Source organism: Erythrolamprus reginae, chromosome 2, assembly GCF_031021105.1.
Source record: "Erythrolamprus reginae isolate rEryReg1 chromosome 2, rEryReg1.hap1, whole genome shotgun sequence".
NCBI lineage: Eukaryota > Metazoa > Chordata > Lepidosauria > Squamata > Dipsadidae > Erythrolamprus > Erythrolamprus reginae.
In genome coordinates this window covers 36,752,245-36,776,617 of record NC_091951.1, presented here as the reverse complement: position 1 = coordinate 36,776,617, position 24,373 = coordinate 36,752,245, and the positions used below count along the sequence as shown (strand labels likewise).

The 24,373-nt window shown below is 42.7% G+C and overlaps 1 protein-coding gene across 1 annotated transcript; it reads left to right on the top strand.

Annotated features, from left to right (window-relative positions):
• The first annotated feature begins 4,664 nt into the window (after positions 1 to 4,664).
• LOC139158356 (uncharacterized) lies at positions 4,665 to 23,880 on the top strand. The gene is made up of 7 exons (XM_070735660.1): positions 4,665 to 4,783; positions 8,802 to 9,113; positions 10,921 to 11,274; positions 13,373 to 13,493; positions 16,293 to 16,345; positions 17,755 to 17,804; positions 20,742 to 23,880. Exons 1-7 carry the CDS (start codon positions 4,720 to 4,722, stop codon positions 20,865 to 20,867), a joined length of 1,080 nt encoding a protein of 359 aa, XP_070591761.1. The 5' UTR covers positions 4,665 to 4,719; the 3' UTR covers positions 20,868 to 23,880.
• The last annotated feature ends 493 nt before the right edge of the window (positions 23,881 to 24,373 follow it).

Here is a 24,373-nt window from a genome sequence, read left to right as displayed (position 1 = left end):
ATTGCCGGAATGAGGGCAACGGCTAACCCGTTGCCCTTTTATACTCTTTTTACGCGGGTTTTTTACCAACTGACACACATTTAACTTTCGCGGCTATTTTCTGAATAGCCGCGTCTTAACCAATCGCAGATTTTCTGCGAATATTTTTAAACAAACACAACAAGACCCACAAAATCAAAATTATTGGTTAGGCATTAAATATATTTATATAAAAAATTAAATCAATGTCAATCATTATGATTAATACTGTACAGGGTTTTCCTCCCAAATTATTTTATTTATGTTAATATTCTAATGGATTTCATATTGGTTTATTTTTACATAATTCAATAAATATTCTACAAATGCATTAGTTTTAATGTTTAATGCAATAACGTTGATAAATATAATCCATACAAGAAAAAAAAAGATCTTTGGGGCCCATAATTTTTAAAAATGGGAAGGAGTCTTAAAAAAAAAACACCTTTATGAAACACTGAGAGTGTTCCAGGCTTATAGTTGAAACAAAAACTACGAGGGTCACCCAGAAAGTTATACACCACATTTTTTTTCTCAGCCTATACTAATGGTACAAATGCGAAACTTTAGATATATATTATTTGAATTGTCAGGAGTGCGTATGTAAATTTTGCATTTCTTCAGACAGATAGCATAGCTGCAACAGTATTTCAAAATGGTGTCTGTAAGTAATGTACATTACAAGCAGTGTGTTGTCACTGAATGTCTCACTGCAGAGAAAGAAACTGTTGGGAACATTCACAAACATTTGTGTACAGTTTATGGAGAATCTGCTGTTGACAGAAGTACGGTTAGTCGCTGGGCACAGAGGGTGAAGACGAAGAGGCAATTTGCATAGTGCAGAAATGGCTTCATGACCAGAACAAGGAGTGGTACCTACAGGGCATACACGCCCTTGTGTCTCGCTGGAGAAAGGCCATAGAACAGGACAGAGATTATGTGGAAAAATAAGGGGTGTAGAAGAAACATAATTCTTTCTTGTGTGCAAGTTTCATTGTGTTCAATAAATAATTGTTGAAGAAAAAATATGGTGCATTAATTTCTGGGCGACCCTCGTATGATGAAATATATAAGGACAGAAATACCTCACTTGACCAAAACAGTCCTTAATCAGAGAGAAGCTGGTAGCTGTACTCAGGCCTATCATGCTAATGTGGAAGTTCAAGCCAAGATTGCATTGTGTACGTTCTTTTAAAAAGTGTTTCATTCTATTAGTAAAACCCTGAAGGATTCACTACAATGTAAAGTTACACCATTATTATGACTGGAAGTATCTTCTCATTTTAAAACCTGTTTGCAACCTGTTTGCAAGATTATTTTCACTCAACTTTACAATAAAGCAGAATTAGGTCTTTTCAATCTGGTCTACCTCGTAAGTCTACCTAATCACAGGGTTCTCTAAAGGAGATAACCCACCGCTGTTAGTGCTATGTACATAACTAGTTGGGCTTGGCAATATACGGGGTGGGCTACTGCCCGGATGGGGTGGGGAACGCAGTGGGGTAGCGAAAATGGAGCTCCACCCCAGAGCACATAATTTGCAATGAAAGATGTTGAAAGAAAATGCATAAGCCATGCCCACAGTGTGGTAGTAAAATTTTTGGCATATAACATAAACCAACAATGTATGCTTAAACGTATTACAACACTATTGCTTTAAGAGCTAGTGTTGCAGATAGCCATAAGGGGGAGCCAGAAGCGTGGTTTGCTCTCTTTGCTGTTCATTTCTATTTCTGTATTGTCTCAGTGACTGCTGTTGTAAGAACTGTGTGTTCTAATGATGGATTTATGTATGTTTTATGTAAGTAAGGCTTACAGTATATACAGTGATCCCCCGCTCGTTGCGAGGGTTCCGTTCCAGGACCCCCCGCAACGAGCGGGTTTTCGCGAAGTAGCGCTGCGGAAGTAAAAACACCATCTGCGCATGTGCAGATGGTGTTTTTAACTTCCGCAGCGCTAGCGAGGAGCCGAAGATTGGGGGCGGCGCGGCTGTTTTAAAACGTCGCCGCCGACATGGGGGGCTCGCTAGCACTCCCCCGAACCCCCAACCCGGGTTTGGGGGGGGTGCTAGCAAGCCCCCCATGTCGGCGGCGACGTTTTAAAACACCCGCGCGGCTTTCCAATGAGTCCCGAAGACAAACGCGGAAGTTTGACGTTTGTCTTTGGGACTCATTGGAAAGCTCCGATCGTTTTAAAGCAGGCGCACCGTTCTCCGCTGACTCCTAAAGCGGGGAAGTTCGCCAGGAGTCAGCGGAGAATGGCGCAACTGTTTTAAAACGATCGGAGCTTTCCAATGAGTCCCGAAGACAAACGTCAAACTTCCGCGTTTGTCTTCGGGACTCATTGGAAAGCCGCGCGGGTGTTTTAAAACGTCCCCGCCGACATGGGGGGCTTGCTAGCACCCCCCCAAACCCAGGTTGGGGGTTCGGGGGGGTGCTAGCGAGCCCCCCATGTCAGCGGGGACGTTTTAAAACACCCGCGTGGCTTTCCAATGAGTCCCGAAGACAAACGCGGAAGTTTGACGTTTGTCTTCGGGACTCATTGGAAAGCTCCGATCGTTTTAAAACAGTTGCGCCGTTCTCCGCTGACTCCTGGCAAACTTCCAGGGCGAAGGGCGGGCGAGCGGGTGCTGGGGGGGGCTTCGCCCTCCCGCCAGCAAGAGGGGGAAGACCCAGGGAAGCCGCCCAGCAGCTGATCTGCCGGGCGCCATCTACGCATGCGTGCCCATAGAAAAAAGGGCACGCATGCGCAGATGGTGTTTTGACTTCCGGGTTCAAAAATCGCAAATTACCCTGTTCACAATGGTCGGGGACGCAATAACTGGGGGATCACTGTAATTGTTTTCCATTGTTTTTCATTATATGTTGTAAACCACCCCAAGTCTTCGGAGAGGGGTGGCATAGAAATCAATCAATCAATCAATCAATCAATCAATCAATCAATCAATCAATCAATCAATCAATCAAGCAAGCAAGCAAGCAAGCAAGCAAGCAAGCAAGCAAGCAAGCAAGCAAGCAAGCAAGCAAGCAAGCAAGCAAGCAAGCAAGCAAGCAAGCAAGCAAGCAAGCAAGCAAGCAAACAAATACTGATTGCTGTAAATGTGTATGACTAGGATTGTTCTCGACTAAGATATTTGCCAAAGTAAATATATTTTATACACTGAATATATCTGAATTTTATTGTTGAGCTATTATTAATATCTCTGGTCTACCAGCTGGATATCTGCCAGCTCCATGTTTCCTCTGTGTATGTGTGTCTTTGACTACTCAGAGATTACTCTGCACACTCCTTAATACTTAACAACAACTTCCAACATTTGAATTGAACCCAGAAGCTGACTTGCAGGAATAAAATTCACAAAATCATATACCAAAATGTCTGCCCTGTTAATGACTACTTCACCTTCAACTGCAACAACACACGAGCACGTTATAGATTCAAACTAAATTTAAACCGCTCCAAACTAGACTACAGAAAAGACGACTTCAGCAATAGAGTGGTCAGCGCCTGGAATTCACTACCTGACTCTGTTGTTTCTTCCCCCAACCTCAAAATCTACAGCCTCAGATTATCTACAGTTGTCTTCTCCTCTTTTCTAAGAGGTCTGTAGGGGGTGTGCATGTTGTGGTTAGCTCTAGCCCAGCTCCTGCCCCAAGGATGGTGGATGTGGGGGAGACATCCACATGCTGCAGGCCTGTTTTGCACACACCCCCGGTGGAATCTGCTGATGAAGGCTCCTCTGACCAAGAAGACATGAGTGACAGGGAGGAGGAGAGTGTGGCAGACAGCTCAGAAGGAGATCAATTATCTAGCTCCTCCTTGGATTCAGAACAAGAGTTAATGATACAGCTACACATGAGTATAGCGATGCATAGGCAACAACAACCGAGAGATTATTATCAAAGAAAATGAGGCCACCTGTGGTTGGGTGGGGCTGTGGTAATTAGTGAGGCTGCTATAAATAGCAGCCTGTGGGTTTGGCCATTGTGGAGGAATATCTGATCATTGTGTCTGATCATGAAGACTGCTTTGCTGACTTTCATCTTTGTGTGCTGATTTGAAACTAACCCAGAGCAAAGTGTGTTTCACTTTGTGAAAGAAGAAGGACTGTGAATTACCTCACAGCTGCAAGCTAAGTATCACAGAACTGATAAGGGACTTGTACAGATTACCAATTTGTTTGGAGACGAGTGCTCTTTGCTATACAAAAAGAGTGCTCTGTTTATTTGCATTTTCGGTATAAAGAACATTGTTTTAAATGTTCAAACGTGTGTGTGTCTGAAATTGTATCTGTGCATTTTTGGGAGGATTCTACCAGAGAGCTCGACAGAACAGTGCATAAGCGCACCATTGTGTCTACCGTCCCTGTCCTACTGTCCTATTTGTCTTCTTTTATCATTATTTTCTATATTATGTTGATATAAACATATACTTGATTGACAAATAAATAAATAAAAATAAATAAAATAAGAATATTCTAAAAATTGAGGATAACATGACATCGACAGGCAAGAACTTCCTGTGCCGATTATCAGGTCCCTTGAAGGGTCTCACCCACAGAGAAGCTGCCCTTCTGCTCCCTTCTCCTTTTTCATCCTTGTTGACAACATCTGTGGTTTCTCTTTCCACATCAGCTTCCCCAGTTCCTCTTTATAATTGGCCGAAGCTGTGCCTTGTCTCTATTCCAACCTTTGCCTCCAAATGAAGCCCTTTCTTTTCTTAATTCCAGCCGCGGTAGCTGCTGCATCGGTGTGGCCACTCCAAGGTAAGCTTTCAGTCCTACCTTACGAGAAGCTGCCTGATCCTCTTGCAGCTTTGGGTAAGCTCTCTGTAGCCCAGGCCAGTGCAGGTTGAAGGCAGCTACAGGCTGGTAAAGCTGGGTGGAGACCATAGGCACCATTAAATCTAATAAATAATTGAACATTGTGTGGCACCTAGAGATGTTTTCTGGGTGATGGGCAGCCGTATAAACATGGCAAACAAATACATCTCATCTTGTCTTGTGTCCAACTAGAAAAGGTGGAATAGTAAGAGCAATAGCACTTAGACTTATATACTGCTTCACGGTGCTTTTTTATTTATTTATTTATTTGTTTGTTTGTTTGTTTTATTTGTTTGTTTGTTTTGTTTGTTTGTTTGTTTATTTGTTTGTTTATTTGTTTGTTTGTTTGTTTGTTTATTTATTTATTTGAAACATAGAAGACTGACGGCAGAAAAAGACCTCGTGATCCATCTAGTCTGCCCTTATACTATTTTTGTTTTTTTAATCTTAGGATGGATATATGTTTATCCCAGGCATATTTAAATTCAGTTACTGTGGATTTACCAACCACGTCTGCTGGAAGGAACCACGTCTGTTGTTCTAAGGATCTACTACTCTTTCAGTAAAATAATATTTTCTCACGTTGCTTTTGATCTTTCCCCCAACTAACTTCAGATTGTGTCCCCTTGTTCTTGTGTTCACTTTCCTATTAAAAACACTTCCCTCCTGAACCTTATTTAACCCTTTGACATATTTAAATGTTTCAATCATGTCCCCACTTTTCCTTCTGTCCTCCAGACTATACAGATTGAGTTCATTAAGTCTTTCCTGATACGTTTTATGCTTAAGACCTTCCACCATTCTTGTAGCCCGTCTTTGGACCCATTCAATTTTGTCAATATCTTGTAGGTGAGGTCTCCAGAACTGAACACAGTATTCTAAATGTGGTCTCACCAGCGCTCTATATATTATTTATTTATTTATTTTGTCCAATACACAACAAGAGTTTTAGTGGGTATATATATACATGATGAAGGTTATAGAGGAGATACTCATAGTAAAATATATCTAGGAAAGAATAGAAAAGAAGATATAGTAATAGAACATATCAATGAAAGAATAGAAGAAGAGATATAGGAATAGAAGAAAGGTATAGGAGATATAGGAGAGACCTCTCTAAGCAGGTTTACAGAATCAGCATTATTGCCCCCAACTATTTGGGTCCTCATTTTACTGACATTGGAAGCAGTAATGGGTTCCTACTGGCATGGTTGGGATCGCAGTACCGGTAGTAGCCTGCTAGTGACATCATTTGATTGATTGCCTGTAACTCGGGGCCGCCACCTTTGTATTATTCTTTTTATTATTCTATTTTTTTTAAAAAAAAATCCTCTGCCCATGCACTGGTAGAGTGATTGACAAGCCAGCGGCTCATTGATTTGTTGACTCACCAATCACCCTGTCCACCTTGCTTGCGGCTTGCCTTACATTTTTCCTAAAATTAAACTTACAAAGTAGGCAAGAGGAGGATTTTGAGAGGAGTAAGTCCTGCACCGGTAAGTAATACCGAGGGGAATTGTGTAATTTGGGGCGTGTGTAATATTTTAATGTACAGAAGTTATGGTTAAATGTGTGGCAGAAAGTGGCCTCTGGGTGTGTTTTTCCTATCACAGTAAATAAAGTTGAATGTGTATAATTTTAGAGAAGCTGTGTGTGTGTGTGTATGTGTGTGTACATTTATATAGTACATAATAGAAACATAGAAGCATAGAAGATTGACGGCAGAAAAAGACCTCATGCTCCATCTAGTCTGCCCTCAGATTGTGCTCCCTTCTTCTTGTGTTCACTTTACTATTAAAAACACTTCCCTCCTGAACCTTATTTAACCCTTTAACATATTTAAATGTACAGTGGTATCTCTACTTAAGAACTTAATCCATTCCGTGACCAGGTTCTTAAGTAGAAAAGTTTGTAAGTAGAAGCCATTTTTCTCATAGGAATCAATGCAAAAGCAAATAATGCGTGAAAACCCATTAGGAAAGAAATAAAAGCTTGGAATTTGGGTGGGAGGAGGAGGAGAAAGAAGAGGAGGAGGACAGTCGCTGCCGAAGGAAGAAGGTGAGGTGAGAGGAATTAATAAAAATCCAAAACTTTAAGGCTTAAAAAAAAAAAGAGGGGCGACGAGGAGGAGCACGTGCCTCCCATACATCCGGTGCGAGGCTGCCTCCCATACACTGGGCAGAGAGAGAAACCCAGGGGGAATGGCAAGAAGCTGGCTGGGCCTTCATGCCGCTCTGATATTTCATGGGAAATTTTTCCGGGTTTGGGTTCTTAAGTAGGAAATGGTTCTTAAGAAGAGGCAAAAAAATCTTGAACACTTGGTTCTTATCTAGAAAAGTTCTTAAGTCGAGGCGTTCTTATGTAGAGGTATCACTGTATATTTAATGTATAATTTTGTGTGCCTGTGTATAATATGTATGTACACATGTGGCATATATACATAGGATTAAATAGTATATTTTGGATGTTCAGCAGCAGTAAATATCTATGGAAATTATATCTCTTTGAGGTGAGAAGAGGCCAGACACCCTAACCCTAACCCAAACCCTTGACGTGAGTGGCCTTTAAGCCAGTCACATGACCTTTAAGCCATCCCTGGTCACATGATCGTCAAGCCACTCCCACCTGGTCACATGGCCAGCAAGCCACTCCTACCCAGTCACATGGTTGACAAGCCACTCCCAGTCACATGACCATGAAACCACATCTGCAAAATAACTAGTTCGGAGTAAACCAGTTTACTCCCACAGTGTGGTAGTAAAAATGTTGACAACCCTCGCCTGATTGGAAGAATGGACAGCTTATTCAACAGTCAGAATGGCTCATTAAATTATTAATTTAATATTTAGAAATGTTAAAAGCTTTGATCAAATATAAAATTCTATAGTTCTAAACAGCGATGGGTTACTAGCTGGAACGCTAAATTGGGCTCACTGCGGCGGCTCGTGAGTGCTTGCGCAATCATTGCAATTTTGCTTCTGCACATCTGGAGGTAGCAAAATTGCACACGGAGCGGCAGGTGTGCCTGTGTTTTGGCATGCGTGGAAGCAAAAAAAAACTTGCTGGAACACGGGCACACCTGTGGCTCCATGCACGATTTTGCTACCTCCACAGCAAAATCGTGCTGGCCCCGCAAGCAGTCACAAACCGCGGCGACGAGCCCAATTTAACTTTCCAGCTAGTAGCTCACCGCAGGTTCTAAATGAATTATCATAATTCATATTATTTTGGCTATTATTTTGGGAGATTTAAACAAGGCAAACTTAAGTGATGAGCTACCAAAATATTTTCAACATGTAAATTGTCCCACCATAGGCAATAATATCTTAGACCATTCCCCATGGGCGGGGAAAATATTCACTGACCCCTTGCATCCTGGACATAAACTGTTTCAACTCCTACCCTCAAAACGTCACTATAGAGAACTGCACACGAAGACAACTAAACACAAGAAAAGTTTTCCCCCGAACACCATCACTGTACTGAACAAATAATTCCCTCAACACTGTCAGACTTTTTACTAAATCTGCACTTCTATTCTACTAGTTTTTCTCATCATTCCTGTCATCCTTTTCCTCCCACTTAGGACTGTATGACTGTAACGTGTTGCTTGTATCCTAAGATTTTTATTAATAATGATTGTTTCTTCATTGCTTATTTGACCCCTATGACAATAATTAAGTGTTGCACCACATGATTCTTGACAAATGTATCTTTTTCTTTTATGTACCCTGAGAGCATTTGCACCAAGACAAATTCCTTGCGTGTCCAATCACACTTGGCCAATAAAATTCTATTCTATTCTATTCTATTCGTCAATTGGGTCCATGTTGGAGATACTGAAAAAACATAGAGCAACTGGCATCTTGAATATTGTGATTTTGGCATTTGGGGCTGGGTTTGTGAGGAAGGGGATGTAAAGAATAATTAGTTAATTTTTTTTTAATCCTCATAATTTCAGAGACTGAGGTCAATGCTGGAAATGAGATTAAAATTCCATGCGACCTGAAATGTGTCCAACTCCTATGGTATTGGATTCCCCGTTACCCCATCTGTGCTGGCCTAAAATTGGCCCAGATAAAAATCTACAGTGTGATTTCTAACAAGACGCGCAATGATGACACGCTAAAGAGATTTCAAAGGATGATAATAAAAAAGCACAATGGAAAGTTCGTCCTCACAGTCCCACTCCAACACATGAATGACTCTGGCACTTTCTATTGTTCCGATGGGAACAGAAACGCATCCTTTATCTCAGTCGTCGTGAAATCTGGTAATAAAAAATGAGGGCATCTCAGGGCTTTGGGAAGTAGATATTGAATATCTTTGTGGCACCAAATGGTGGGTGGAAATAGCAGTAGGCTGCTTGAAAAATGGCTCTGACTTCTTCCAGAAGGCCACCACACATCTGGATGGCCTAGCCAGTTCTTGGCTTGAAGGAATGTCAGTGTGTGGGCCTTAATATACACCCTGAGTTTGAATCAGTGAATGGCCGCAAAAATTTTTGCTACCACACTGTGGGCATAGTATATTTTATGGGTGTGGCTTGCCAGCCATGTGATCAGGTGGGAGTGGCTTGACGATTAGGTGAACAGAGGGTGGCTTAAAGGTCATGTGACTGGCTTAAAGGTGGCCATTGATGTGATGCAGCATTTGAAAAATGTCCCGCTTTTTTTTGAAGATCAACTGCCGCGCAGAGATAGCTGGTGCGGCAGTCGGTCTTTATGGGTGTCCCCTGGGCAGGTAGCCTCCTGTCAAGCTGCCCCCACCAACCTAGACATTCTCCTGGATACGACCTGGGTGGATCCCTGAAGAGGCAGGTGGAGCCGGCAGCTGGTAGGAGAAAGCCGAAGCGGCTGGGCATTTGACAAGCTTTGGCAGCTTGGGAGGTTCCCCTTCTTCCCCCACCTCCCATGTCAGTTCTTCTGGCTGGCTCCTTGGTTGAGAAAGACTTGGAGGCTCAGCTGCTAAGCCCCTTCTCCTCCCCTCTCCTCTTTTTCCTCCACCTTCCTCCCCCCACTCGACCACCTTAAAACAGACTCTGGATTGCTCTTTTGCTGATCCCAGCCTTGCTGAAACAACGAGGGAGGCAGGGAGGAAGAGAGAGAGCAAGTGAGAAAGACACAGTGGAAGGAAGAGAGAGAGAAAGAGAGAGAGAAAAAAGAGAGGAAGGAAGGAAGGGAGAAAAAGAAAGAGAAAGGAAGAAAGAAAGAGGCTGAGAGAAATAGAGAGAAAGGGAAGGGGGGAGAAAGAGAGAGAAATAGAAAGGTAGAAAGAGAGAGAGAGAGGGAGAGGGAGGGAAGGAGGGAGAGAGAGAAGGGGGCTGCTGAGCCCCTTCTCTCCCCTCCTCTTTTCCCTCCATTTTCCCCCCAACTCGGCCACAGCACCACCTTAAAACAAACTCTCGATTGATCCCAGCTTCGCAATGGGGAGGGAGGAAGGAAGAGAGAGAGAGAGACAGGGAGGAAGGAAAAGAGACAGAAAGGGAAAGAGAGAAAAGAGAGGATGGAAGGGAGAGAAAGAAAGAGGGAGAGAGAAATAGAGAGGAAGGGAGGGAAAGAGAAAGAGAAAAATAGAAAGAGAAAAAGAGAGAGAGAAAAAGGGAGGGAAGGAGGGAGAGAGCGAAGGGGACTGCTGAGCCCTTTCTCCCTCCTCCTCTTTTTCCTCCGCCTCCCCCCCCCATTCAACCATGACACAGGGAGGGAGGAAGAAAGAGAGAAATAGAGAGAAAAAAGACAGGATGGAAGGCAGAGAAGGAAAGAGGGAGAGAGAAATAGAGAGAAAGGAAGAAAGAGAAAAAAGAGAGAGGGGGAGAAAGAAAGAGAAAGGAAGGAAGGAAGGAAGGAAGAGGAAAAGAAAAATAGAGAGAAAGGGAGGGAGGAAGAGGGAGAAAGAGAGTGAGAAAAAAGAGAGAAAGGGAGAGAGAAAAAGAGAGATTTTTTTTGCTCCCCATAGACCAAATTTTTAATCAAGCCCTCGCCTCTCTCATCAGTGGTGTCGTTCTTTACCAATATTAAAATCTAGTCACTTTACTGTAGTTGCAAATCTTTGAAAGAATGACATATTGGTATTTCTGACAGATAATCAACATGGGATGACAATCGACCATCATGAGAAAGACAACAAAGGGAGAAAGCAAATAAAGCTCACCTGCAATTCTTGTGGTGGCAACACGGAAGACAACATGAAAGACAAAACTCATAAAACCTCTACCATTGCCTGGACTCTTAATGGGAAAGAAATTTCTAATGACGTTATTAGGAAGGTAAGAACTATAATCATAGTGGAACATCTGCCCCGATATTATGGCCTCTGGAAATGCAGCAATGCCAGATGTCCTACACAATCTGATGGCTATTGCTTGGAAGATGAATCCAGAATTTCAGAGGGATCAAAGATGGAGGAAATGCTCTGCTCTACCCCAACACCACCCGGTGAGTATATGGATTATGCCCTGCCCAGTGGTGAAATCTAAATATTTTCCCTAATGGTTCTATGGGCGTGTCTTGTATGGTGTGGGTGTGGCTTGGTGGTCATGTGACTGGGTGGGCGAGGCAAACATAACATGTGGTGAAACTCACTTAACAACACTCTTGCTTAGCAACCAACATTTTGTGGTCAATTTTGGTCATAGGTCTTTCTTTCTTTCTTTCTTTCTTTCTTTCTTTCTTTCTTTCTTTCTTTCTTTCTTTCATTAGAGTTGAAAGGGACACTGCATATCATCAAGTCCAACCCCCTGCTTAAGCAGGAAATCCTAGAGCACCCCAGCCAAATGACAGTCCAATCTCCTCTTGAAAATGTCCAAAGTTGGGGAGTTCACAACCTCCTCTGGCAGGCCGTTCCACTGGTTGATCGCTCTGACCGTCAGGAGGTCCTTCCTTATCTCTAGGTTGAATCTCTCCTTGGTCAGCTTCCAACTGTTGTTCCTCGTCTGGCCCTCTGGTGCCCTGGAAAACAGCCTGACCCCCTCCTCTCTGTGGCAACCCCTCAAGTACCTGTAGACTGCTATTATGTCCCCCTGGCCCTTCTTTTCTCTAGGCTATCCATGCCCAGTTCCAGCAATCTCTCTTCACCAGTCTTCGTTCTTTCTTTCTTTCTTTCTTTCTTTCTTTCTTTCTTTCTTTCTTTCTTCATAAATACATAGTCAACCCAAATAAATATTTGGAACTAAAAAAAGAGGACCAGTTAATAAATGTAACAAGAAAGATACCAAAGTAAGATCTAATTTGAATAGAATAGAATAGAATAGAATTCTTTATTGGCCAAATGTGATTGGACACACAAGGGATTCGTCTTTGGTGCACATGCTCTTAGTGTACATAAAAGAAAAGATACATTTGTCAAGAATGATGAGGTACAACACTTAATAATTGTGATAGGGTACAAATAAGCAATCAGAGAACAATCAATATTAATATAAATCATAACGATACAAGCAACAAGTTACAATCATACAGTCATAAATGGAAGGAGATAGGTGATAGGAAGGATGAGAAGACTAATAGTAATGCAATCTTAGGGAGTAGTTTGACAGCGTTGGGGGAATTATTTGTTTAGTAGAATGATGGCATTTGGGAGAAAACTGTTCTTGTGTCTAGTTATCTTGCTATGCCAGTGCTTTATACTGTCATTTTGAGGGTAGGACTTGAGACACTTTTTGTCCAAGATGCGGGTGGTCAGTAAATATTTTCACGGCTCTCTTTTCGACTCATATACAGTACAGATACCAGATTCACTTAACAACCATGGTAGTCACTTACCACCTGCAGTGATTTATTTAATAATTATGGCAAGAAAGTTCTCAAAGTGCGGCAAAACTCACTTAACAATGGACATTTTGGGCTCAATTGTGGTCATAAGTTGAGAACTTCTCATGCTTTTAAAGCCCTTCATGGCATTGGACCAGAATACCTCGGGAACCGCCTTCTACTGCATGAATCCCAGTGGCCGATAAGGTCCCACAGAGTTGGCCTTCTCCGGGTCCCGTCGACCAAACAATGTTGTTTGGCGGGCCCCAGGGGAAGAGCCTTCTCTGTGGCGGCCCCGGCCCTCTGGAATCAACTCTCCCCAGAGATTAGAACGGCCCCCACCCTCCTTGTCTTTCACAAGTTACTCAAGACCCACCTATATCGCCAGGCATGGGGGAATTAAGACATCTCCCCCAGGCTTTCTTATATTTTATGTTTGGTATGTGTTGTATGGTTTTTAAATTGTTGGGGTTTTTAAATATAATTTTATTATTAGATTTGTTCCTCTGTTTTTATTATTGTTGTGAGCCGCCCCGAGTCTTCGGAGAGGGGCGGCATACAAATCTAATAAATTGAATTTAATTTAATTGAATTTTTCTTTTAAAAAAATTAAGCTACTTTTGCCATCTCTCTCAGTTTTGAAGCTCTGGATCTTTATTATGAAATCCACACGTGGGCAGCGTGGGTTCAACCACATGACGGAGGCTGCCATCTTGACTTCCTTTTTTTTTTTGACTGACTGGAATAACCCCTTTTCTCAATTCCACTTTATGTCTCTCCAAAGATACAGACAAGAAGTTTATGATCCAAGTCATTGCCGGTTGCGTGATAGGAATTATCGCTTTCCTATGTATAGGGGTGACTATATTTGTTCTCCGGGAGAAGCTTCGATCACGGCGAACCAGGTAAAGATTTTTTTTTAAAGAAAAGAATGTCTCCTTTGAATTCAGTTCAGTTCCTGGTAGCTGTAGGCCCATGATGATGAATCAATGGCATGGAGCCATATCTGCCCACAAGCGAACCGTTGCTCTAGCTTAGTGCCAGTGAGCATGTACTCAATGGCTTGCTGATTTTAGGCTCACATGGAGGCTCTGGGTAGGCATTTTTGGCCACCAGAGGACCTCCAGAGAGTAGGGGAGGGCATTTTGTTTGTTTGTTTGTTTATTGGATTTGTTTATTCGTTTGCTTTCTTTCTTCTTTCTTTCTTTCTTTCTTTCTTTCTTTCTTTCTTTCTTGCTTTCTTTCTTTCTTGCTTTCTTGCTTGCTTGCTTGCTTGCTTGCTTCCTTCCTTCCTTCCTTCCTTCCTTCCTTCCTTCCTTCCTTCTTTATTTATTTATTGGATTTATCTGCCACCCAATTCCAATTGGACTGTGGGTAGCTTACAGTTTTATTTTATTTTATTTTTATTTTATTTGTTTTGTCAAGTACATATTGGTGGTATAGAAAGATATAATAATATTTATATACATGATACTAGTAAGAGAGAAACATTAGGACAGGGGACAGAAGGCACTCTGGTGCACTTATGCACACCCCTTACTGACCTCTTAGGAATCAGGAGAGGTCAACAGTGGATAGTCTAAGGGTAAGGTTTGTGGGGTTAGGTGATGATACTAGAATCAGGTAATGAATTTCATGCATCAACTACTCGGTTGCTAAAGTCATATTTCCTGCAGTTGAGTTTAGAGAGCTTTACTTTAAGTTTGCATCAGTTGTGTGCTCGTGTATTATTGTGATTGAAGCTGAAGTAGTCGTTGAGAGGTAGGTCGTTGTAGCAGATGGTTTGATGGGTAGAAGGCCTCTGGAGCCTGGGACGGGCAAAAACCAGCATGCACAATGTTATGCCGGGCTTCACGTTACGAGCCCCAATTAAGTCAGAAATGTAAATTCAAACACGCAAGCTGTTATAAAGTAAACAGAAATGCAGTTTATCCAAAATAAAGCTGTGCACACACATTTTAAACTTGAAAGCTGTGAGAGACAAAAAGCAAACTGAGCAGACAAGAACAGCTGTGAGCAGCCAAATCTCTTCGAGTGAGTCCACAAGATTTACTTAGCTGTGAAATCCCAAAAAGTCTGTGAAAGTCCAGGAACAAAGCAAACACGACGTATCCTTCTCCAAACGGATAAACTCCCACATGCGCTCTCTGCAACACTGGTAATTTGTCAGCAACCCCATTAGCCTAATGGCCTCAGCCACAGGTGTTCTCCCTTAACTCCAACGATACCTGTGCAGTTGGTCCCTTCTAGCCATGAGCCTGCGCATTCTGGCATCTATCCACTGATCCTCCTCCTCCGAGTATGATGACCCACTAATGGGGTCATTAACTAATGGGCTGGCTGCATCCATCTCTCTATCTGATTCTTCTTCTACCCCAGCGTCTGACCTTGGCAAGGAATCCTCACTGTCAGAAGAAGATGGCAGTAAGATATGTCTCTGGGAACCTGAGGACTCTCCTAAGCCAACATTCAAATTCCCCATTGCAGGAGCTGGCCCAGAGCCAACCACAACAGCGCAGAAGGGCAAAAAACAGCATGCGCGGAAGCAAAAAAATTGGCAAAATCTCTGTCTCGTGTGCGTCCCCTCGCAAGATTTTGCTTCCTGTGCTTGTGCAGAAGGGGCGAACGATGGTGAGCGGGTGGTGGTGGGGTGAGTGGCAGCGGGCACTTACCTTGTTTTTGCCTATTTCCGGGTTCTGCAAAAAAACCCAGAAAATCTTGCACGCACTCATCCTCACGCAAGATTTGGCTTTTGCGCATGTGCAGAAGCCGAATCTTGCACACGTGCGCGCACGTACACAGGGGGTGGTGCAGGGACACGCTTCCGGCCCATTCTGGTAGGGCCGGGAATGGTAGCTTGCCCCTGCACATATGGCACATATACATAGTATTCAATAGTACCATATTTTGGATGTTCAGTAATAGTAAATAGATAGGGAAATTGTATCTCTTTGAAGCGAGGAGAGGTGAGGCACCCTAACCCAAACCCTTGACGTGAGTGACATCAAGTTGGCCACCTTTAAGCCAGTCGCATGACCTTTAAGCCACCCCTGGTCACATGATCGTCAAGTCACTCCCACCTGGTCACATGGCCGGAAAGCCACACCCACAAAACAAGCCATGCCCAAGACTGCAAAAAAATTGTAGTCCTTCACTGCTCTTCAGGAAGTATTTCTTTCATTCTCTGGCCAAACCAGGGGTTGGGTGAGATGCAGGTGTGGATTCTGGACTTCTTCAATGTCGGTTCATTCCTTGATGTGCACAGTGGTAAAAAAACCAGTTTCTGCGCATGCGCAGAAACCCCCCCCCCCAAGATGGTGGTGCCTACAGCGCCACTGAGAGAGTCGGTTCGAGGACATGGCAGGCCTAGGTCACTGCTGGTTAGTCCCAGGCTGCTAAGTTACTATCGGTTCCATAGAAGAGATCTGAACTGGGAGGAATCCACCTGTGGTAAAATGATCCTTAAGGTTCCCTCAGATTCTAAAATTATTTGATTTTATTTATTTATTTGTTTTATTTATTTAATTAGATTTCTATGCTGTCCTTCTCAACTGACTCAGGGCGGCTTACAACAGAAGCCATACTTTATCCTACAGCAGTCATATTAAATATCTGATTTGGAGCAACACCATGTTTTTCTTGTTTGAATTAATCTTATAAACACCAGATAAATTTAAGAGGCATTTCTCTATCATCCTTTTAAGCCCCAGTAAGACTGCAAGCAAGCCAAAATCACAAGTGATTCAGAATTCAGTTGGTGAGTACAATATTTAAACTTCTGGTTCCCCCCCCCCCCCTTTTTCTGATCTACTACTGTAATAAAGGGTTTTCTCTCATTTTTCTCTTTCCTGGTATTTCTTAGTATAGTCCAAATCTGTGCATTGTTAACAGTCAATATTATGATGTCCATAACTGTTTCTCTATTTTACTGGCAGCGGTAAACAGACTTCAAACTCTGTACCAGTTTTTCTATTCTGATTATAACGCACTTGATGAATATATTTATTTATTTATTTATTTATTTATTTATTTATTTATTTATTTATTTAGTTAGTTAGTTAGTTAGTTAGTTAGTTAGTTATTAGATTTGTATGCCGCCCCACTCCAGAGACTTGGAGCGGCTCACAACAACAGAATAGTACAAATCAAATGATTAAAAACGATTTAAAACCCTTAATGTAAAAACAATCATACATCTCATACAAACCGTACATAATGCGGAAACGGGCTAGGGGAATCAATTTCCCCATGCCTGACGACAGAGGTGGGTTTTAAGGAGTTTGCGAAAGGCAAGGAGGATGGGGGCAGTCCTAATCTCCAGGGGGAGTTGATTCCAGAGGGTCGGGGCCGCCACAGAGAAGGCTCTTCCCCTGGGCCCCGCCAGGTGACATTGTTTCATCGACAGCACCCGGAGAAGGCCAACTCTGTGGGACCTAACCGGTTTTGTTTGAGACATGATTTCTTTGTGCTGTATGGTTTTTAAATTGTTGGGTTTTTTAAAATATAATTTTATTATTAGATTTGTTCCAGTGTTATACTGTTTTTATTACTGTTGTGAGCTGCCCCAAGTCTTTGGAGAGGGGCGGCATACAAATCTAATAAATTGAATTGAATTGAATTGAATTTAAGGAGTAGGATGGAGGTTGCATTCCAAAGTGAGACACAAACTATATTTGACATAATAGAAAGTTAATTAAGATTTCCTAAGGAATTCTGATTTGTTCTCATATTTTTTTATATTTTTTAATCTGAGCATGCGCGGAAGTGAAATTGTGCAAGGGGAGGCACACAAAATATTGTGATGCGCATGGGTAGGAAAAGGTAAAAGGAACCCACCCCTGCCATTCTCCTGTGTGAAAGTGGGAGGGAAGGTACGTGAATATCACCTCTGGACAAGAAATGGTTAAAGAAAAGATGCCAAAGGAAGGAGAAAATTAAACGTGAACAATGAAAGTTAAAATATTTAAAAAAATATTTGGTGGTGAGTTATCCCGCAATGGGTTGGCCATGGGAAGTGATCCTGGAGAATTGGTTGCAGTGAGTTATCCCAGTCCATCTTTTCAGAATGAATGCCTGGGGAGAATAGCTGTTGACCAGGCCTTTAACCAACTGAAGTGAGTTCCTGTTGCTTATTCTATTACATTTGCTATTATCTTTCAATCTTAGGAATAGAAAAACCCTCAAAGGATGAAGAGAAAGATGTGGAGATGAATGAGGTAAATTTTGTGTTACTGCGACTGTTTCTGATCGTTGCATTAATTATTGAATAGAGTAATATGCCATTTCCAACACCAGAAAGAGTGGTATAAACGTGATGCCCATTCCAGTTTGTTTCTCAAGTGCAAGCCAATATTAATCAAAACTGTTCCACAAGTCAATTTACACATACAGGTAGTCCCCGACTTACGACGTCGATCCATTCCTATGGTGGATTGTAAGCCGAATTCCGGTGTAAGTCGGGATCTTCCTCCATTTTGCTCTAACGCTCTCTTGCTGTCTTGTAGCATGGCCAGCTATCCTAAAGCTCGATTTGAGCTTTGAATACGCAAATTTGAAGGGCCTTGCTGCCCCCGGGTCGTCACATCATGACGTCACCGCGCCGACTAAAAAAATTGCCTGCTTGCTAAAACGCTTCATTCATGCCTTCTTCCAACCCCCGCGGTTCAGAAAGCACCGGGGCCGGTGAATGCCAGCGATTCTGGAGCCCAGTGCCAAAATTTGGGGCGGTGAGAGCAAACTAAGCGAGTGCAGCGTGGCAGGAGGAGGGGGCCGGTTTCGTGTCGTAACCACGAAACACTGTAAGTCGGGGAGAGTGTAGTTGCATATTAGGCCTGTCTAGGCTCTCCTTCAGAGAGTAATGGGTGTTTATGCATTTTACAAAGGCTTCTGCGCATGCGTAGCAAGTAATTTCCAGGAAATAACACATGAGCAAAGCGAAGCATGTGCACAAATCACGCGTTTCTGTCTTGATGTGAACTGGTGTGGAAGGTAAGTAGAACCCACCCAATGATGGGCTCCTACAGGTTCACACAACCGGTAGTAAAATTTTGGTCAGGTACGGTAGAAAAGTTTGATATATTTTTTCTCTTTTTTTCCCTTCTGGTCTCTGGATATATTTTTTCCTATAGCAGTAAATGAAGTTGAATGTAATTTTAGAAGAGCTGTGCCTGTGTGTATGTGTGTGTGTGTACATACACATAGAGTTTATACAGTAGATAATGTCTATTTTTGTGTGCCTGTGTGTAATATGTATGTACATATATGGCATCTATACATAGAATTAAATAGTATAATTTGGATGTTCAATAATAGTAAGGGAAATTGTATATCTTTGAGGTGAGGAGAGGCCAGGCACCCTAATCTAAACCCTTGACATGGGTGAAGTCAAGTTGCCCACCTTTAAGCCAGTCACGTGACCTTTAAGCCACCCCCTGGTCACATGATTGTGAAACCACTCCCACCTGGTCACATGGCCAGCAAGCAACACCCACAAAATAAACCACACCCACAGTGTGGTAATAAAACTTTTTGCAGCCCTTCACTGAACCCACCCCTAAATCACCTGGTTCACTTAATTGCCATGATGTTGGGCTCCTTTGTAGTCAAAGACTCCTTGTACAGTACTTAAAAGAGCTTGTGACAGATATTAGGGGTGTGCCTTTGCTGCCACCTGGTGGTTTTCTGGATCTTCTGTGTTGCATGAGAAAAGTTTGTCTTCCTTCTCCTGTCCTTACCACTTTCTGTAGAGGACAATTGAGAGCATCCTGTCCTACTGCAGAACTGTCTGGTTTGGAAGCATTGCTGCTTCAGACAGGAAGGCAGTGCAGTAGGTGGTGAAGGATGGCAGAAAAGATCATTGGCAGGTGTTGTGGTTAGCTCTGGCCCAGCTCCTGCCCCAAGGAATGTGCAGGCGGATGTGGGGGAGACATCCACATACCGCAGGCCTGTTTTGCTCCCGATGGAATCTGCCGATGAAGCCTCCTCTGACCAAGGAAGCATGAGTGACAGGGAAGAGGGGAGTTTGGCAGACAGCCCAGGAGGAGATCAATCATCTGTATCATCTTAGGCTGTGAAGCCCTCCTGTAACCCTCTGCCAACTAAAATGAAGCTCAAGAGGGCCTCCCACCTCTCTGCAGGCCAGTCATTTTCTGTTTCCAGGGCAGCCTTGAAGGTCAGATCTAAGCACCCCTCAGGCCAGATCTGGCCCCCGGACCTTGAGTTTGACACCCCTGCAGTGGACAGTGATTGTGTTTGTGTGTTTAAAGCATGTTTGTAGCAAGCCATAAATGGCATTGGGCCAGAATACTTACGGGACCGCCTTCAGCTGCATGAGTCCCAGCGACCAATCAGGTCCCACAGAGTCGGACTTCTCCAGGTCCCATCAACGAGAAAATGTCATTTGGCAGGACCCAGGAGAAGAGCCTTCTCTGTGGGGGGCCCAGTCCTCTGGAATCAGCTCCCCCTGGAGATTCGTACTGCCCCCATCCTCCTTGCCTTCCGCAAGAGTCTTAAGACTCATCTATGCCGCCAGGCTTGGAGCCACTAGACTCTTGCCCCCTGGCCTCACCTACAAAAAGATATTGACAAAATTGAACGGGTCCAAAGATGGGCTACAAGAATGGTGGGAGGTGTTAAACATAAAATGTATCAGGAAAGACTTCATGAACTCAATCTGTATAGTCTGGAGGACAGAAGGAAAAGGGGGGACATGATCGAAACATTTAAATATGCTAAAGGGTTAAATAAGGTTCAGGAGGGAAGTGTTTTTAATAGCAAAGTGAACACAAGAACAAGGGGGCACAATCTTAAGTTAGTTGGGGGAAAGATCAGAAGCAACATGAGAAAATATTATTTTACTGAAAGAGTAGTAGATCCTTGGAACAAACTTCCAGCAGACGTGGTTGGTAAATCCACAGTAACTGAAGTTAAACATGCCTGGGATAAACATATATCCATCCTAAGATAGAATACAAAAAAATAGTGTAAGGGCAGACTAGATGGATCATGAGGTCTTTTTCTGCCGTCAGTCTTCTATGCTTCTATGTTTCTATAAGCCAAGGCACACAGTTGTCATTGATTGGTTGGAGAGTGTTGTCTCTTTCCAACTCTTTTGATCGCTCTCTACCCCACCCTTCTGGTTTTTTTGTTTTTAGGGAGCAGAGGGAATCCATTACTCAGTACTGCAATTGAAGGAGCCCGAGCGATGCCAAAGTCAGGAGGAGGGGACGCCTGCTATCATCTATTCAGAGATGCTCGCAAGTGATTGTTCAAAAAGCTGACATGTCCCAAAGGCTGATACAGGATCCTTCACTGCAACGTTTCTCAACCATGGAAGCTTGAAGATGGTTGGACCACAATTCCTAAGATGGTGAATCCTTTTTTGGCTGGGGGACCAAATGGGTGGGCACATGCGCAACAGAGGTGGGCTAAAACCCAGATTGCGGAGAACGCAGTGGGGTAGCGAAAATGGAGCTCCATCCCACAGCACCCAATTTGCACTGAAAGATGTTGAAAGAAAATGCAGGGTGTCCTGCATAAGCCATGCCCACAGTGTGGTAGTAAAATTTTTGGTAGCCCTTCACTGCCCACACTCATAATGCACTGCCCTCCCCCCTGTGCATGCAAACAACCACATATATCCCCTCCCATGCATGCACACAGATCTCACTGGCGTCTGTGGACTTCCAATAGGCCCATTGGGCTGTTTTTCGCTCTCCCCAGGCTTCAGGAAAGCCTCCTGAAGCCTGGTGTCGGCAAAAAATGGCCCAACGGGCCAACCGGAATCTTGTCCATTGGACCATTTTTTGCCATCCCCAGACTTCAGGAGGCTTTCCTGAACCCTGGGAATAGTGAAAAGGAGAGGCTTTCCTGAAGCATGCGGAGAATGATAACAGCTGTAAATCAACTGGCCAGCGCATACGTGTAGGCTGGAGTTGACATACGGCAATGCCTCGCCTGCCCTCTGATATAGCTCTGTGTGCCACCTGAAGTAAGCATTCCATAGGTTCGCCATCACTGATGTAATGTGGCTGCTTGAAGATGTATGGACTTTTTATATAATTTCTTTTTTTAAGGCGGAGAAATTTTTTTTAAAAAAAATTATTTTTTATTGATTTTTGTAATATAAATAATACACACAACACAAAACAGTGAAATGTGCTCCCACCAGCCAACAACATTCATTAAGTCCCTCCACCAAATGAGGGTGTACTAATTTATAATTTTTAACAACCAGGAACATCAACGTATTTACAAAGTGTAGAGTGGAATCACTCTACAGGTGGAGAAAAAATTCAGAGGTTTCACTTGTAATAATGTACCTAGATGAAGATAAGAAATTTCAAAAAAAGAAGATAAATAAGAGGCTCCATTGAATGTTCAGTGAAAAAGTTCTATGTTTGTTTTATGTTAAGCATTACTGTAGTGTTTGTATTTAGATAATGTTTTACTTTTTTGGTGGAGTGAAATTTAAAAATAATGTATACTGGAAAAAAGGATGTGTGGACTTCAACCCCCAGAATTCATACAATCTTTTAGAGCGATGTTTCCCAACCTCATTGAGGGGCTAGAGAATTCTGGGTGTTGAAGTCCACACCTCTTCAAGTTTGCCAAAAGTTAAGAAACACTGCTCCAGCTTAAAGGGTCCTGCAGAAATTTTCATCACTAAGGTTGGCAAGAATCTCGATTCTAAAGCGATCAACAAAACATGGATTGGATTACAAATAGTCCTCAACCTACGAGTGCAATTGAGCTCAACATTTCTGCTGTTAGGTGTTAAGATGAGTTTTGCCCCATTTTACAACCTTTCTTGACCACCGTTGTTAAGTGAATCACTGCTGTTGTTAAGCTAGTAACCAGGTTCTAAAGCAAATCTGGTTTCCCCATTGACTCGGCTTGCCAGATGATTGCAAAAAATGATCCCATGATCTTGGGAAACAGCAAATATGAATCCGTTGCCAGTCATCTGAATTTTGATCGCAGGATCATATCATGGGGATGTTGCAAAGTTCCATAAATGTGGAAAAAAACCTGTTATAAGTCCCTTTTTCCAGTACCGTTGTAACTCTGAACAGTCATTATTATTATTTATTAGATTTGTATGCCGCCCCTCTCCGAAGGCTCACAACAACAAAACAGTACAAATCCAATAGTTAAAAACAAATTAAAACCCCTTAATATAAAAAACAGTCATACATCTCAGACAAACCATACATAAAAGGGAAACGGCCCAGGGGAATCAATTTCCCCATGCCTGACGGCAGAGGTGAGTTTTAAGGAGTTTGCGAAAGGCAAGGAGGGTGGGGGCAATCCTAATCTCCGGGGGGGAGTTGATTCCAGACCGTTGGGGCTGCCACAGAGAAGGCTCTTCCCCTGAGTCCCGCCAGATGACATTGTTTCATTGACGGGACCCAGAGAAGGCCAAATCTGTGGGACCTAACCGGTCGCTGGGATTTGTGCGGCAGAAGGCGGTCTCTGAACAGTCACTGAATGAAGCATTGTAAGTCAAGGATTTTCTATACAAGCAAGATGACATTATACCAGTAAACCTGATTGGGATTAGAGAAGATAGACAATCAACAGTACACTTGAAGGCAAGGAGGATCACCTATAGGAATGTAAAATACAAAATCTATTTTTTTTGTCCCATTTATGATATTTTTGTTTTGCAAAGTTTTTGCTTTATGTCTAAATACATGTTAGTGGGCCTCTCACACAAGTAGTCACTCTGTGCCAGTTCTCTCAAGAATCACTTTGTTCTGGGCAGTTTATCTTCTAGGGATAACGTTGAAGATTGTACTTTCCATTTGCAAAATCGGGTCTTGACCTTGCTGTTTATGATACAAACTTTCCTTTGTTTTTCTGGTGTATCTTGTACATCAACAACATCAGCGGTGAAATCTATATACTTTCCCTGCTGGTTCAGAAGCGTGCGCTTTGCGTTTTGTGTGTGTGCTTTGTGATTTATGTATGTGCAAAATGTACATCACTGTCATAGAAACATAGAAACATAGACTTCACGGCAGAAAAAGACCTCATTGTCCATCTAGTCTGCCCTTATACTATTTTCTGTATTTTATCTTAGGATGGATATATGTTTATCCCAGACATGTTTAAATTCAGTTACTGTGGATTTACCAACCACGTCTGCTGGAAGTTTGTTCCAAGGATCTACTACTCTTTGAGTAAAATAATATTTTCTCATGTTGCTTTTTGATTCCCCCCCAACTAATTTCAGATTGTGTCCCCTTGTTCTGGTGTTCACTTTCCTATTAAAAACATTTCCCTCCTGGACCTTATTTAACCCTTTAATATATTTAAATGTTTTGATCATGTCCCCCCTTTTCCTTCTGTCCTCCATACTATACAGATTGAGTTCATGAAGTCTTTCCTGATACGTTTTATGCTTAAGACCTTCCACCATTCTTGTAGCCCGTCTTTGGACCCGTTCAATTTTGTCAATATCTTTTTGTAGGTGAGGTCTCCAGAACTGAACACAGTATTCCAAATGTGGTCTCAGCAGCGCTCTATATAGCGGGATCATAATCTCCCTCTTCCTGCTTGTTATATCTCTAGCTATGCAGCCAAGCATGCTACTTGCTTTCCCTACCGCCTGACTGCAATGTTCACCCATTTTGAGACTGTCAGAAATCACTACCCCTAAATCCTTTTCTTCTGAAGTTTTTGCTAACAGAGAACTGCCAATACAATACTCAGATTGAGGATTCCTTTCCACCTTTTGAACATACACAGAGGGTTAAAAAAGAAAATGATGACATCTGTGTTG

What these genes read in the sequence shown, in the direction of transcription:
- LOC139158356 (XM_070735660.1), top strand. Translation starts at nt 4,720, where the DNA reads ATGAAGCCCTTTCTTTTCTTAATTCCAGCCGCGGTAGCTGCTGCATCG. An exon ending in CTTCGATCACGGCGAACCAG is followed by an intron (nt 13,494 to 16,292) that starts GTAAAGATTTTT and finishes CATCCTTTTAAG; the next exon opens with CCCCAGTAAGACTGCAAGCA. An exon ending in AGTGATTCAGAATTCAGTTG is followed by an intron (nt 16,346 to 17,754) that starts GTGAGTACAATA and finishes TTTCAATCTTAG; the next exon opens with GAATAGAAAAACCCTCAAAG.